We start from the raw sequence: 14260 nt of genomic DNA on the forward strand, positions 1-14260 counted from the left end.
TTGCACGAGTCTTCATGACTTAAGAATCATGGGCATTCTGTGGGGTTCAGGCTGCTTTTGAACATCTACTGATAAACCATAGTCAGTTGGGACTGTGAATTACAGTTTGGATTTTCACACACCACTTGCACATAGTACGAGTGGGTTTTTTTAAAAAATATTCCACTTATTTATTTTTAGAGAGAAAGGGGAAGGGAGGGAGAAAGAGGGAGCAAAACCTCAATGTGAGAGAGAAACATCGGTTGGTTGCTTCCTGTATGCGCCCCGACCAGGGACTGAACCTGCAGCCTAGGCATGTGCCCCTACTGGGGAATCGAACCCACAACCTTCCAGTTTGCAGACTGATGCCCAACCATCTGAGCCATCCCAGTCTGGGCCAAGGGGGGCGTTAATGAGAGTCAGAAAAACAATACTACCCAGCGCTGATTTACAGCCTTCTCTGTGTGGTGCACCTCACGCACGCTGCGTATCTTTCATTACAAACAGCCTGCCAGGAGACCGCACTTAACTTCCTGGCAATTCCGAATTTTCTCTTTAGCAATAATACCACAGGGCCTTACTGTGGACACCAGCAATGTCATCGCCAGCTCCTCCAAGTAATCCCTTCTTTGAAGAGCCAAGCCATTCCCGGTAACAGCCTCGCCCAGAATAAAGCCCTTACTGTTACATGCAGCGGAGACCGGGTCTGATGACCCGCGTGGCGTGTGGGGGACCTAGCTTAGAGAGTGCCAGCCGTATGCACACCAGGGCGCGCACCACAAAGAGGAGACAAGACAAAACAACAAACACAACCCGGGTCTACAAAGAAGCAGGGGAACTCAGAGGCCTAAAGGGACGCGGCGCCAGCGCAGGAAGATGCCGTTCACACACATACGCTTGCTTGCAAGTCGCCGCACTTTAGTTTTGGGAAAGAAGACTGGAGGTCTATTGAAGAATTCATCCCGCATGGCACTGGTTCAACACCTCAGGCTTCGTGCTGAAAAGCCTCCTTATGTGGCCGCTCTGTGCTGCGCCGCAGAAAAGCAGGCTGGGGACAAAGCCCAGCAGGACCAGGGAATCCCAACTGCTGGAGAGAAAAACCATCTCCGCGCCGGAACAGACAAAGTGATGACAAAAATAAAGAGGCTCTGTCACACGGAGCTCTCTGTTTTCACCACTCAGCTTCGGAATTTCAAAGACGCAGCCTTTTTGCTACGACACACGTCGCGGACACCGGGAGGGAAGCCCACTTTAGCTGAATGAGCGCTGCATGGGGGTCAGCCTGGCGGAATGTGCTCTGCTGTTAATTTTTTTGGGGGGGAGGGGGAGGAAAAATTAAAAACACCCGAGGAAACAAATCTCTCTCAAATTTACAGAACTTGAGATGGAGATTAATGTTGGGTCTGCCTATGCCTTGGGGCACTTACAGGCTTTCGCACTGTCTTGTGGCGTAAACGGACCCCCCACCCCCCAACCCCGCATTATTTGTTATTTTAGCTCTGCGGTCCATAGTCTGCCTTTGCAGCCTCGTGGATACATTTTGGGAAGCTGTGTGTTTTGAGCAGCCTGCGCCGGAGAAATCAGGGCAAAGCCGGGGACCCGATCACCTGGAGGCCTGGAAAGACCCGCGAGGAATTCAAAACATAACCGCTGACACCCAGGGCGCAGTGATTTACCCTCCTCCGGGGAAGGCCTCCTTGGAAAGTCGGCTGCGTCTCACCCCACCGCCAAGGAGTCGCCCTGAAGGGACACAGGAACAATCGGGAGGCCCCCCCCTCCTCCCGGGGCCGGGCGCGAGGGAGGACAGCGCCGGCCTCCTGCGGCGGTCAGCGTGGCCAGGCGCCGGACTCCGCACGCGCGGACGCGGGTCTCCGCGCCGGGTCTGCACCGCCGGCTGGCCAGTTGGAACCCAGCACCTTTGGGACCCAGCACCTCTGGGACCCAGCTCCGCCGGCCTGAGCGTGGAGCCGTGGGAACCCAGCCCCGCCGCACTCGGCCGGGACCCCCGCGGTCGTGCGGGCGGACGGGCGGGCGGCGCGGCGCGGCGCGCGCAGCAGCACCTAGCGGAGGCCGCCCGAGGTGCGGCGGCGGCGCGCTCGCGCGTGCGCAAGCACGCGGCGCGGGGGCGCGCACGGCGGGCGGGGCGGCGCGGCGCGTGCGGGCGCTCGGGGCGCACACCGGCCGGCGGGGCTGACGCGGGCGGGCCGGCTGAGGAGGCTGAGGCGCCCGCGGAGCCGGGAGCGGGAAGCGGAGGGGCCGCGATCGGCCGAGCAGCCCGCGGAGACCGAGGAACGCCAGGCGGCGGCGCGAAGGCGGCCGAGCGCGGGGAGCCGGGCCGCGGACCTGTGGGCGCGCAGTGCCGCCCGGCCCGGCCCCACCCGCGCCCGCGCCCCCGGCCCCGACCCCCGCGGCGCCCGGGCCGAGGAGCGCGGCCGCGAGAATGACGACGGGCTGCCGGGACGAGGAGCGGCGGAAGCTGGCCGACATCATCCACCACTGGAACGCCAACCGGCTGGACCTGTTCGAGATCAGCCAGCCCACCGAGGTGCGCGCGGCCGGCGCCGGCCTCCCCCCACCCGCCGCGCCTCCCCGTCCGCGGACGCCCACCCCCCCCGGCGGACCCCCGCCCCTCGGGGGCCTCGGCTCGGGCCGCCCCTGCCCCCCGGGTGCCGCGTCCGGCGCCCCGGGGTGGCCGCGCGGGCCGGCGCGGGTGGAGCGCGGTCACCTGTGCCCTGGGCCGCCGGGCGGGAGCCGCGGGCCGGGTGGACGTCGGGGGCCGGGGGCGGGATCTGGGTCCGGAGGCGGGGGTCGCGGGCCGGGTGCGGGGTCGCGGGCCCGGGTCGGGGTCTCGGGTCCAGTGGGGGTCGCGGGCCGGGCCTGAGGTCGCAGGCCGGGGTCGGGGTCGCGGGCCCAGAGAGGGTCGCGGGCGGGCGGGCGGGCGGGAGTTTTGGGCCGGGGGCGGGGTCGCGGGCTCGGCCGGGTCGGGGCGGTCCGGGTCCCGAGGTCGGGGTCGCGGGCCGGGGTCGCGGGCCGGGGGCGGGGCCGGGGCTGGGTCGGGGCCGAGGCCGTCCTGGGGTCCTGCCGCGAGAGGAGGGCGTGGCCGGGCGTTATTTCCTCCCCTCGCGCCGCGACCGCCGCCCGGGGCTCGCGGCGCCCGGGCCGCGGGCCGCGCGGACCTTTGTCACCGGCGAGAGCATGTGACCGGCGGCGTTTGGCTTCAGTGGGTTCGGGAGCCTGGGGGCTGGCAGCCGCGAGAGCAGAGCGCGTATCGGGAAAGTTGCTGCGATGGCGCGGATTTGCTGATAGCGCGGCCGGGGGTTGGACTCCGGCGGAGAACAAGGGGCTTCTCCCAGGCGTCGCCCGCAGCTCAGGTCGAGGGAGGGGCGCCCCTCCCCCAGCCGGCTGGTCCGGCGGCCCCGGGCGGCGCGGCCCCGGGGCGGGGGCGGGGGCGGGGGCGGGGGTCCGGGGGCGGCGCGTCCCGGGCGTCCTCCCGAGGGAAGGAGGAAGTCACCCTCGCTGCGGCTCTGGGACAATGGTCGTTGTTGGTGGCCGAGCCCCTGGGAGCTCCACCGGTCTCTTCGAAAATGGGGCTGAGCCCCGGTGGCTGGGGACGGGGGAGGTTGTGTGCGTGACCGGCCCCGGGAGGTCGTCTCACCACGAGAGCGTGTGGGGTTGTGCGTCCTTCCGCAGCTGTAGCCGCCGAGTGAAGCTGAACAGCAGGAAACACATCTTTCGCAGGGTTTGTGCCCTCCGAGGCCAGTGTTTCCACAGCATGCATTTTTGACTTGCTTTCATAGGTAACTCAAAGTTAAGGTCATTTGTTAAAATGCCAGCTCTGGGGCACCAGTCATATTGGCACATTTGAACATTCTCGTGAAACCGGACTCCTTTTCTTACCCCGAAACCCCGGTCTGTGGCCCCGAGCGCGGTGGACGGTGCCTGTTTACACCGAGAGAGTGGCTTCCCTGCGGTGGGAAGGCCCCTCCGTTCCTCCGCCCTCCCGGGTCAGCTCGTCGCCCGCGCTCCCTGTGAGCGGGTGCAGGCTTCGTGGTGGAGCTGCGGCGGGGAGGGGGGCGGGGCGGGGCGTAGGGTCCTGGGGATTTGGTCTTTCCCGGCCCCTCTGTGAGCCTGGGCAGGGCCCACGGCCCCTGCTCCCTGACCGCCCCCTCCTCCGCACTGTGTTGCCAGCGCTGTTGTGTGTGTGTGTGTGTGTGTGTGTGTGTGTGTGTTGTTACTGGGTTCTGAGCACGTTTAAGGTAGGCTGCGCTAGGTGTGGTGTTGGGCAGTTAGATACATTAAATACATCTTCGATTTACAGCACTTTCCCTTAGGATGGGTTGTCAGGCCGGAACCCCTTTGTCGGTGGTCAGGGTCACCTTGCAGTCCGGGTGTGAGAGGTGACCCCTTGGGGAGTCAGATGCCGGCGGTGCACCCTCACGCGCGGTAGGTGCCCCTCCCGGCGGGCCTTAGGGAAGGTGACATGCGGTGGTGTGGCTCTCAGGGCCGGGTTGTCTTCTAGAATAACGAGTTCATTTTCCTTATCTCTGGCTCAAAAAATGCGGATGTAAAATATTATCGTGGCTCGTAGTTGTGTTGTTTTTCTGTTTGAATGGGCCCATTTATAATTGTTTTTTGAGAGATTTCCCAAGTCTGGTTGGGAAAAGGAATATTTCTTCAGTTCAGTAGTAGATAATTCAGTTCACTCTTTAGGATTTTAAATTGAGATTGAGTTGGTGTTTAAGAAAATCCTGAATCATAACAAATTGTGGTTAATTGATTTCACTAAGTTCTGTTTTAAGCAACCAGTTTCTCCCTTTTCTCTGCTTCCGGACAAGGGTGGTTGTTGAAGGGAAACCGGCCTGTTCCGTGGGGAGCCGCTGTGCCCAGCTCTCTGCAGTGAGGACGAGGTGCCGTGTGCATGTGCCCGAAACAAAGCAAAAGTTGAAGCACTTGTTTTTGAAAACAACGATTTCACTTAGTCGTTTTCCTCCCCATGCATACCTGATCATTTCTGTTTTCAGAAATGGTCTCCAGGATTGTATTAGAGGGCTTTTCATGATGAAATAAATTATTTTCAAGTGCTCCTGTTGTTATTTTTCTTTTTTTAGCTCCTTGGTCTCTAGGTCACACTTTCTGTTACGTTTTCTGGAGAACCTCTGCGCGCTATTATTCTGGTCTTGGGCAGAAGTGTTGCACTGAGCGTGTTGTATCTTTCAGTCTGATGTAGGTGAGCTTGTCTCTGATTCAGTGTTGCAAGGCCAGTGGTTTCACTTTGCTTTATCTAAACTCGTCTGGAATTTTTTGCCATCTTGATGAGTTTTTATTCTATTTGGCCATCACAAATTACATTTCTTAGTTTTCTACAAGAATGCTAGCCCTGTAATGGCCTTTATTTTATTCAACAAATGTTGAGCAGATTTACTGCGGAGTTTGATTTGCAGGAATGAGGAGGAAGCGTTACATTTATGTTTGGATAATCTTTTTGGTGTGTGTGGGAGTCTAGTTGTGGTTTATTTTCTTTTGTTTGCCTTTTTTTCCGGGTCCAGTGATCAGTATCTGTTATCAAATTTTATCGCTCTGTTAATCATCTGCGATTGGTGGTTTCGGGCAGCCTTGATACGCACTGATAATTCTGTGGTTTTTCTTCCGGAAGATGATAGGCTGGGCTTTTGGATAAGAAAAGCAGAATGCTTCAAAACCAGCCTCTTTACGTTTGCTTTTCTCCCTTCACACTGACAATTGTGTGTAAAAGGAAGGCTTCCAGAGGAAAGGCAGGTGGTATGTTATCACTGCACGGTTTTCAACCCCTCTCTCACTTCAGCGCTCGAGTCTTTTGGAATTTCAAATGAAAATTCATGATCTAAACTCAGTGTTGACATCGTATGACCGGGACATTGATTGAAAGCTGAATTACGGTCTTGATGATTGTGCGAAACTGGAACTCTTAATACAGACTTCTCAATAATACGGACTTCTCAATAATACGGACTTCTTAAAGCTGTTCAGTCCTGTCCTTTTCTTGTTTTTAATATTAAGGCTTTATTTCCTTTAGGGATTTCTAGGCACTTACTGGGGGGGAGTGCTTCTTGCCAGTCTGTACTTCTCGTCACCTCCTCGGGAGAGGTTCTGTGTGCGCCCTTTGCTGCTGGAGCGTCCGGCGCACTGCGTCCGTCCCCCGTCGCGTGTGAAGGCGCGGGCTCGGGGTCCGGCTCTTGCGCACGGTCTGATGTCTGTCGCGTGGTGGGTGTTTAGGAAATACCTTGTGGAGAGGATGTACTGAGTATGGCTTTCTTCGTGTACTGACAAAATGTGGGGAATGTGCTCTTGCAAAACAGTGAAACTGTGTGTGAGGCTAGTACATATGAAAGACTTTGTTCTCAAGTCTCATCCTTTTGTAGAAAGGTTTCTACTGAATGCAGGAACTATACCAGGTAGGTAGTTGGCCACTTTTCTTCATGAGATATTATATTTCTTAGAGTCATTTCTTTTGTTTGCTGTTTCTCGAGTTCCTTGCCTTTTTTGCAGTGATGGGAAAAATAACCTAGAATCTGTGTGGACTCCCACATGTGGTTTATTCAGGGGAGTGTGTTGTTTTACTACCTGACTGATCTTGAGAAGTGATGTGGTGGTTCATGTTGCCCATAGGTGGGTGTGAAGCCGAGCCTCTGGCCCATCAGCGGAGGTGGGGTGGGCGGGCCCCCGGTCCAGTCCAGCGCGAGAGTGCGCACTCACAGCCGGGTCTGTGTTCCGCACAGAGCTTGCGTTGTAGCTCGGCTTGGTCCTCCGCCGACCTGCGCTGGAAACCACTCTGAAACCAGCCGTTGTGTTGTTGCACATTAGTGCTTGGGAAGGTCTTGTTTCCTGGTGACTCGTGTATGATGATAGTTGCCAGTGGTGTGTTTCAGCATTTATAGGCATACCTGTTCCTTTTTTGTTTGTCTTTATAACTTGAGCCTCAGTGGCGGTTATAACCTTTGATTCCTGGACGAACTGGTTAAGGTTTCTGTTTGTACGGGTGTGTGTTGGTGAGTCTGAGGTAAAGACCTTGCCTCACCTTGTTAAATTTGCTATCTTCCTGCCAATGAGGAAGGATTTTACTTGATGCAATTTGTAGACAATGCAGTGTAAATGTTGTAACTGCAGGCTTTTTAGAACCATCAAGTTTTAGATTTGGTTAATGGTAGAATAGCAGTAGTAGTAGTTTCTTCATGTTCTTGAAAAAATGTGAGTCGCAGGAGCTCAGGATATGGAACTGAACTGGTGGGAAGCTTAAGAAAAAAGGGTTTAAGGTTTTGTCTTTGAGGATTTAATGTAGCAATTGCAGTGAGCAAAGCATCGTTACTCAGAGTTGGTTGCTAAATCTGGTGGCGCAGGTTAATTTGTTTATAAATGCTGTTCTTAGACCTGAACTCTGGCACTGTGTCAGAAAAGTGATAACTAATGCAGTTATTTTGATAGAAACCTGTTTTCCTTTATTATCAATAAAATAGATATGCAAGTAATATGTAGGGAACGTAAAACTAAACTGACCCCTTACTTGTAAGTTATTTTCAAGTGAGGTATATATAGTGTTGGTTTCTGTTCAGAAGTTTGCTGATTCTTTTAGGATGTACACGTTCCCCTTGGTGCCCTGCAGTAGGGGTGGAAATCTGTCTGACCTACATTTACACTCGTCGGTTTGATAATGAGCAGTGTGCCAAGTGCTGCAGACCCATTAACGAGCTAGTGCTGGGCTTGGCCTGCCTGTGGGCTAACTCGGACAGCCTGGCAGGGTCTGTCCCCCGCCCGTTCCACTCGGCGTCCCCACACATAGGAGGTGGCAGCGGGTGCGGGCATGCTCTCAGAGCTGGACCGTCTTTGTGCACGAGCTACACGTGCTACGGTCGTGGGTCGTGGGAGGGTTCCGTGCCAGCAGCAACAGAAATACGAAACCTCACTCATCTTGTGGCATGCCTGATTGACCCGAACCTTCATAACTGAACTTGGAGAGTGGCTGCGTTCTGCAAGGTGAGAGAGCAAGCGCAGGCAGGAGTAGATCGTGTGGAGGCCGGGAGGATGTTTTCCCAGGGTAAGCTGGTTTCTGAAGAGGAGGGTCATCGGACGTTTCACACCTGCGTGCTGTAGCTGTGTGCCGTGAAAGGCATTGCTTAGAGGAGCTGAGGTTGAATAGTTTGCTGTGACTGGAAAATAGCCAACGTTTCTGTACTTTTACTCAAAAGAAATTTATGATAAATCGGTGCTAAGGACAGTTAAGGTGTGTTGCTCATAGAGAATGACATGTGCACTTTCGCCGCCCTCATTTGCATGGTCGCGTCTGTGGGTTCAGTCCGCACAGCATGCTCTGCTGCCCAGCTGCTGTCGTGGTAGTCCGGGGACCTGAGGGACCTTCCTGTGGCGAATGATTCAGCCAGGACGGGGGGGCGCACACTGGGGTCGTCCCCCCAACGCTGGGTCCGAACAAGATGAGCTTGCTTCAGACTGTGGTCCTTTCCGGGGCCCGAAGGTTTGCGCCTTGAGTTTGCTAGTGACGCTGGGGCCCCAGCGGTGAGGGGGGACCGGACGAGGCCGTCCTCACGGGGTGTCACCAGGCATGTCCCCGTGGTTCTGGAGCCGTCTCCCGCTCGGCGGGGCAGAAGCAGGCTGAGAGAGGACGTCTCTGTGCCGCCTGCGCAGTGAGAGCAGTGTGGCAGGTTGTTTCCACGTGAGGGTTTGTCTTGCTCCCAACAACCCCACCTGGAGGTTTCCTTGTTTTCTGTAATAACGGTGTGGGACCCCCAAACCTGGGCCCGGGGGCCAGCGCTCATCTGCCCCTGCCGTCCGGTGCTGCACTTCCTGGTCACAGCGGTCCGCCGGCTGCTTCCCTTCGGAGTCGCCGCTCGCGGATCTCGGTCGCTCGGGCTCGCACCTGTTCTGCGGGGGGAGGCAGTCTGCGGCTCCCTGCACACCTAACCCGGCTGTTCCTGCCGAAAATGTGCTTTCTCTTCACCCTTGTTTGCTAGTACTCTCCATGGTGACCTACTTACCATTCTCTTGGTATTTCCTCATTTTTTACGGGAGAACCAGTAAAGTGTCTATGTTATAATTTCTTTTTACGCCACCGCTGCCAGTTTTTGGTCCCCGGACTTGAGATTGCTGGTCCCCCCTCAGTGGGGCATGTGAGTGGGAACAGCACCGTGTGACCGCTGTCCGGCACACCCTGCCCTCTGACACCGGTGTGCTCTCCAGGCGCGCGAGAGTGTGCAGCGGCATGTTGTCCTGCGGGTGTGTTACTTTTGGGTGGGCGGCGGCATCACCGTCTCGGCGAGGTTCTCGGTGCTGCAGACTTCCAGAAGGATGCTTGTAAAGGGTGCCGTGATTTTACGCGGCCTCTTTAACGGGCCCATAGGTTCTGTTACATTACATTTTCACATTAATGAGTTTTTGTGTTGGCAGGAACGTGGGGAGGTTATTTTTAAGAGACATTGGTAGTAAAAGCAAGAATCAGTTTTATGGTGGTTTCTGGTTTGAGCCCAAGTGCTGTATTGTCATATCTGGTGCAAATTCTGCTCTGGAAGAGTCTTAACTACATTTCGTATTGTGTTGTATTACAGTCCGTCTTTCTGTCTTGTACTTTGAATAGATTTTTCACCCATGCATGGTTTTGTGCCATTATGGGTTGGCCACTTGAAAAATATTGTTCCATTGGTTTACATGGGTTTTCAAATGTTGATATGTTTCGTTAAACAATATCAGAATGTCACATTTGTTAATGGCCCCACTGATCTGAGAAATCTGAAGTATTCGGAAGCTCTTGGTGGTGGATACAAGTTCTCAAAACTTGAATTTCCCATCAAAGCTCGGGTGTTACTACTGACAGCACTTGAAGGTACGGGCTTTCTCCATTCCTTTCGGAGACAGGGCCCGCCGGTGCGCAGAACCGCGGTTGGTCGGCGCTGGCTCACCCCCGGCTCCCAGCTGCTCAGGGGCCTCTTCCGGAGGCACGTTTGCCCTCGCCCGGCTGGCTGCGCAGATGCCAGCCCGGCGAGAGAGCAGCGGCGTGAGACGTGCCGGCCTCCTCACGGTGGCCCAGCAGGGTCCAGCTCGTGGGCTGCTGCCCAGGATACTTAGCAGTGGGTTTTCAGAATTTTGGTTTGGGCACGTTAAAAAAAAATTCTAATGTAGATATTAAAGTCTGTGTTGTATGGTATTTTCCAACTAGGAGTATAAAGTTAGCACGTGTAACAACTAACATTATGAGGAAAGGTGTAGATGTCAAGGTATATTGACTTGTTATTTTACTTGTAATAAATTTGATTATTTTCTCTATTATTAGTGCCTGTTTTAGTTTCTTATTTGGTAGTAAGATGCAGGCAGTCGTGTCTTGTTGTTGAAGACTGCTGGTCACAGCAACTGTGAAGTTTTATTGCTCTGAGCGACTCAAGACGCAACCTGGGCTGCTCCTACTCAGGGCCAGTTTCTGGTTCAGAGAACAGAGGTGTCTGACGTGTTCCAGGCGGCGGGGTGGGGGGTGTGCGCTCGCCGTGGGCCGTGTCCTCAGGCTCGAGCCTGTCCTCGCAGCCTCCCCTTGCCATGGATAGCCTCCGGATCATGCCCGCTGTGGGCTGTGAGGGCGTCTTTTTTCTGTCATTTTTGGTGGTAGTTTCCCTTAGCTACATCGTATTTCCTGAGTGAAGGACAGACTTACAGGCACAGACAGGTAATAGTTGTGTGCTAAAACCAGCCTTACACAAGAAGGAATTTTAATACTTCAAAATAATATCTGAATACATTGCTTTTTAAAATGCATGTGGTAAAAATAAGTGTGAGAATATTGAGTTTATGTGTGCGATTGGCAGATCTTAAGATTAATTTAGCTACTTGGTGGCACCTTGTTTTGCGACAAATACTGTGCTGATTCATGGTTAGGTGTAAGTTCATTGTGAATTTTTGGTGACCATTTCCTGTTTACAGCTAGCATTACAAATTATTTTGGTGAATTTTAATCACTTAGTGAAATGTGTTTATTAATAAGCATTGCTTTTATTTATCAGGATAATAAACTACAGATAGGAAATCTTAACTGCTCAGTGAGTGAAGTCATAAATGACTCCTTTGTAGGTCAGCTGAGCCTCTGCACATTTGTTCAGCAGGAGGAGCCTTCCCAGACAGAGTACCATGGACAGTGTTCGTACCACTTCGTAGTCTGGGGCTCGAACATTTTACAATGTGTTTTTAATTCAAGTTTGGCAAAGGTGACCTTGTTGAGTTCATGGTACAGTTAATATGTTTTATGCCAAACTCGATTTCAGTTTTAAAATGTTATTTTTATTATTACCCTTAAGAAGTTGTTACTTCGGGGGAGTGTCAAGGACAATAAAATTAAGACCAGTAAATCGGGGGCCCTGGCAGGGTGGCTCAGTTGGTTAGAGTATTGTCCTGCTACTCCAAGGTTGTGGGCTCGGTCCCCGGTCAGGGCACAGACAAGAATCAACAATGAGTGCGTCAGCAAATGGGAAAGCAAATCAGTGTTTCGCTCTCTCTTAAGTCAATTAAAATTTTTTTTTGAAAAGCCAGTAAATCTGGAAAAGCACTAAAAATATTTATGCTGTTATATTTACCTTGCCGTAGCAAGGTTATACACTTTAAAATTTATTTTTTCTGTTGTGAAAGTAATATGCTTATTTAAAAATATTTGGAAGATGCTTGAAGTTTGAATGTATGTTTAGTTGTGTCTGGTTATTAAGTATTTGTGCTTTTAGCCAATACAGAATTGTGTTTCTTAACTAGCCATGTGTTTGTTAGGAGTTCAGTTTTTAAAAGCTATGTAGCTTATTCTGGTAATTATTATACTCAACACTGGGTTGGCCAAAAAGTCTGTTACATTTTTTCCCTAAGATAAAATGTCCCTAAAAAGGCACATTTTCCACTTTCACCAGTAACTCATTGATTTGGGTATTTTGAGTATGTCGGTGCTCTCCTGCTATTGGCTTCCAGAGGGCAGAGGCCAGGGTGCTGCTGAGCATCTCCCAGTGCATCGGACAGGCCCACAGCAGAGAACTATTTGTCCCAAATGTCAGCAGGACCAAGAAAGTTTGCAAACCACTTCTGACACATTCGATCAGTCACAGCACCTTCTCCATACATGGCACAAATCTTTTTTTGCATTTCAGTTGTATTTTTACCTTTCTTGAAATAATAAAGCATAATATGCCAAAAATGTCATGTATTTCCTTCCATCTTCAATGTTAAAATGGCTGTACAGAAATTCACCAGTTTCGATGTTTTTTTTTAAATGCACGCCGATATGACAGCTGTCACAATACAATCTAACAGAATTGTTTCAACTGAAGTTAAAGATGATTAAGCACTACTAGAGCCATTGTAGGGAAAAGCCGCAACGGACTTTTGCCACCCCGGTGTTTTGTGAACACACACTGCCTGCACGCTGGCGTTGGTGTGGGCGCTCTGTGTGCATTGTCCCTTAGTGTTTGCAGCAGCCCCGTGGGGTTTGCCGCTCGCGCTGCCCTCGGACGTGGGGGAAGAAGCCAGGGCCCGGAGAGGTCAGACCCTTGCCCAGGGGTGTGCAGAGTGGAGCGGTCGTCCGAACCCAGGAAGTCTGGCAACTTTGTCCTGAGCCACTCTGTTTGTGGAGTTTTAAAATGTAGGATCTCCGCAGTGCAGGCAGTGTTTTGACGTTTCATACGAAAATACAGAGTAACGTAGAGCTTAATTTTCGCGAAGAAGCACAAGCCTGTAAGACTAATGAGAACTGTTTAGTTGTATTTACATCATGTATGATGTGTAAATAATTCGTTGGTTTTGTGTACAGATGTGTACATGAATGCATTGATTTTCATCTTGATTTTGGAAAGCCCTACGCTAACTTTTTATCCTTGAGAAGAGGGTCCCGTGTTTCGTACCGGCGCGGTGCAGGCCCTGCTGCACTTCCCGACCGCGCGGAGAGCGCGGGGCCAGCACAGGCTGGGGCAGGGATGGGATGGGGGGTCTGGGGGAGGTGTGGGAGCTTCCCGGAGGGAGCTGCCCCAGGCCCTGCCCTGCCGTGTTCAGACCCCTTTCTGCAGACGCGGCTGCGATTTTGAGGGTTGTAGGGCCCTGCCTGCGTCCCCCCGCACTGTTTCCTCGTGTCCCTTTCCCCCTTCATGTGCGTCCTCTCAGGGCCGCCCTCCTTGTCTCTGCTGTGGCCTCGGCCCTTCGCAGTTCACCCGAGTAAACCTGTTCATTCTCATCACTTCCAGGGCTGTTAGTTTAATTTCACCAAGTTTTGTTTCCACATCAGCCTCCACCCCCATACCCGTGATGTTTGAACTTCATCATGTAGTTCTCGATGGTGGCTAACGATTCCTTACTGTCTGTTGAACAAGTACTTGCCGTTCCCAAACTACATTTCCTACCCAACTGCATTTCAGCCCAAAATGCAGCTTCAGGGAAGAGCCTAGCAGGCCTCCTCAGGTCCTGCAGACCCCCTCTTCTGGTCGTGAGTCTGTGTTTTCTGTTCTCGCGAGAAGCAGGGACGCAGGGGGCCAGGTCGGAAACGGGGGCCCTGACTCGGGGCTGTGGAGCCGCCCTGCCCTCGACGATCAGACGCACGCGGCTTCCGTTTTGCGCCCTGCTGTAGCCTTACTCACAGCAGCTGGACAGGGCACATGCCTGTGTCGCCCGCCTTGGGGCTTGTGTCCTAACACTGCGTAGAATTTAACTTTAAAAAGTTACTGTTCTACCAGGTGGCGCCCACACCACCAAATGTTACGTGTTTGTGATCTGCACAGCATCGGAGCACATTTCTGGTGCTTCTGGGATGTTCGCGTTTTATCAGTGCGATGACACCCTATCTGCAGCGTGTGCTTGGTATCTGCAGCTCAATTCTTGGGAGGCACTGTTGCTCTCACATCAAATGCAGTGACAATCACTGTTTGCTCCCACGAGCTTCTGTCCATGAGCAAAAATTTTGAGAACAGTTCTGCACCCATGTCATGGGCTCGGTGGTGCGTGTGAGAAACTGCTTCTTTGGCAGATTCGGTTTCATGTGTTTTTCTTTTACTGGCTTAGCCCTGTTAGGACTGTCAACATTTGAACATTTCTCTGGGCTTTATCTCAGGCGAAGGCAGCATTCCTTCGGTCACTAGCATCTGTTGAGCGTGTGCCGTCTGTCAGGATGTCAGGCTTCGTGGGGACTGGGCCTGCGGAAGTGCAAGGACTTGGCGGCCTGGGGCCTCCAGGACGGGAGGGAGACCGGCTTGGGGGCTGCAGTGACCCTCACCCTCACGGGGCTGGGGCGCAGCCC

The 14260-nt window shown here is 53.3% G+C and overlaps 1 protein-coding gene across 19 annotated transcripts in view; it reads left to right on the forward strand.

Moving 5' to 3' along the window:
* Positions 1-2123: 2123 nt before the first annotated feature.
* Positions 2124-14260, forward strand: part of AFDN (afadin, adherens junction formation factor) — a 103513-nt gene continuing 91376 nt past the window's right edge. For 13 of the 19 annotated variants that reach the window (XM_045843619.1, XM_045843623.1, XM_045843629.1 and 10 more), the window contains exon 1: positions 2124-2524. In XM_045843619.1, the coding sequence (XP_045699575.1) occupies positions 2420-2524 (105 nt within the window). In that variant the 5' untranslated portion in view covers positions 2124-2419. The remainder of the gene's footprint in view (positions 2525-14260) is intronic. The other 6 variants (XM_045843630.1, XM_045843632.1, XM_045843633.1 and 3 more) reach the window with 1 other exon arrangement.

The sequence above is a fragment of the Phyllostomus hastatus genome, unplaced genomic scaffold, assembly GCF_019186645.2.
Source record: "Phyllostomus hastatus isolate PE091 unplaced genomic scaffold, TTU_PhHast_1.1 phas_contig_40, whole genome shotgun sequence".
Classification (NCBI taxonomy): Eukaryota; Metazoa; Chordata; class Mammalia; order Chiroptera; family Phyllostomidae; genus Phyllostomus; species Phyllostomus hastatus.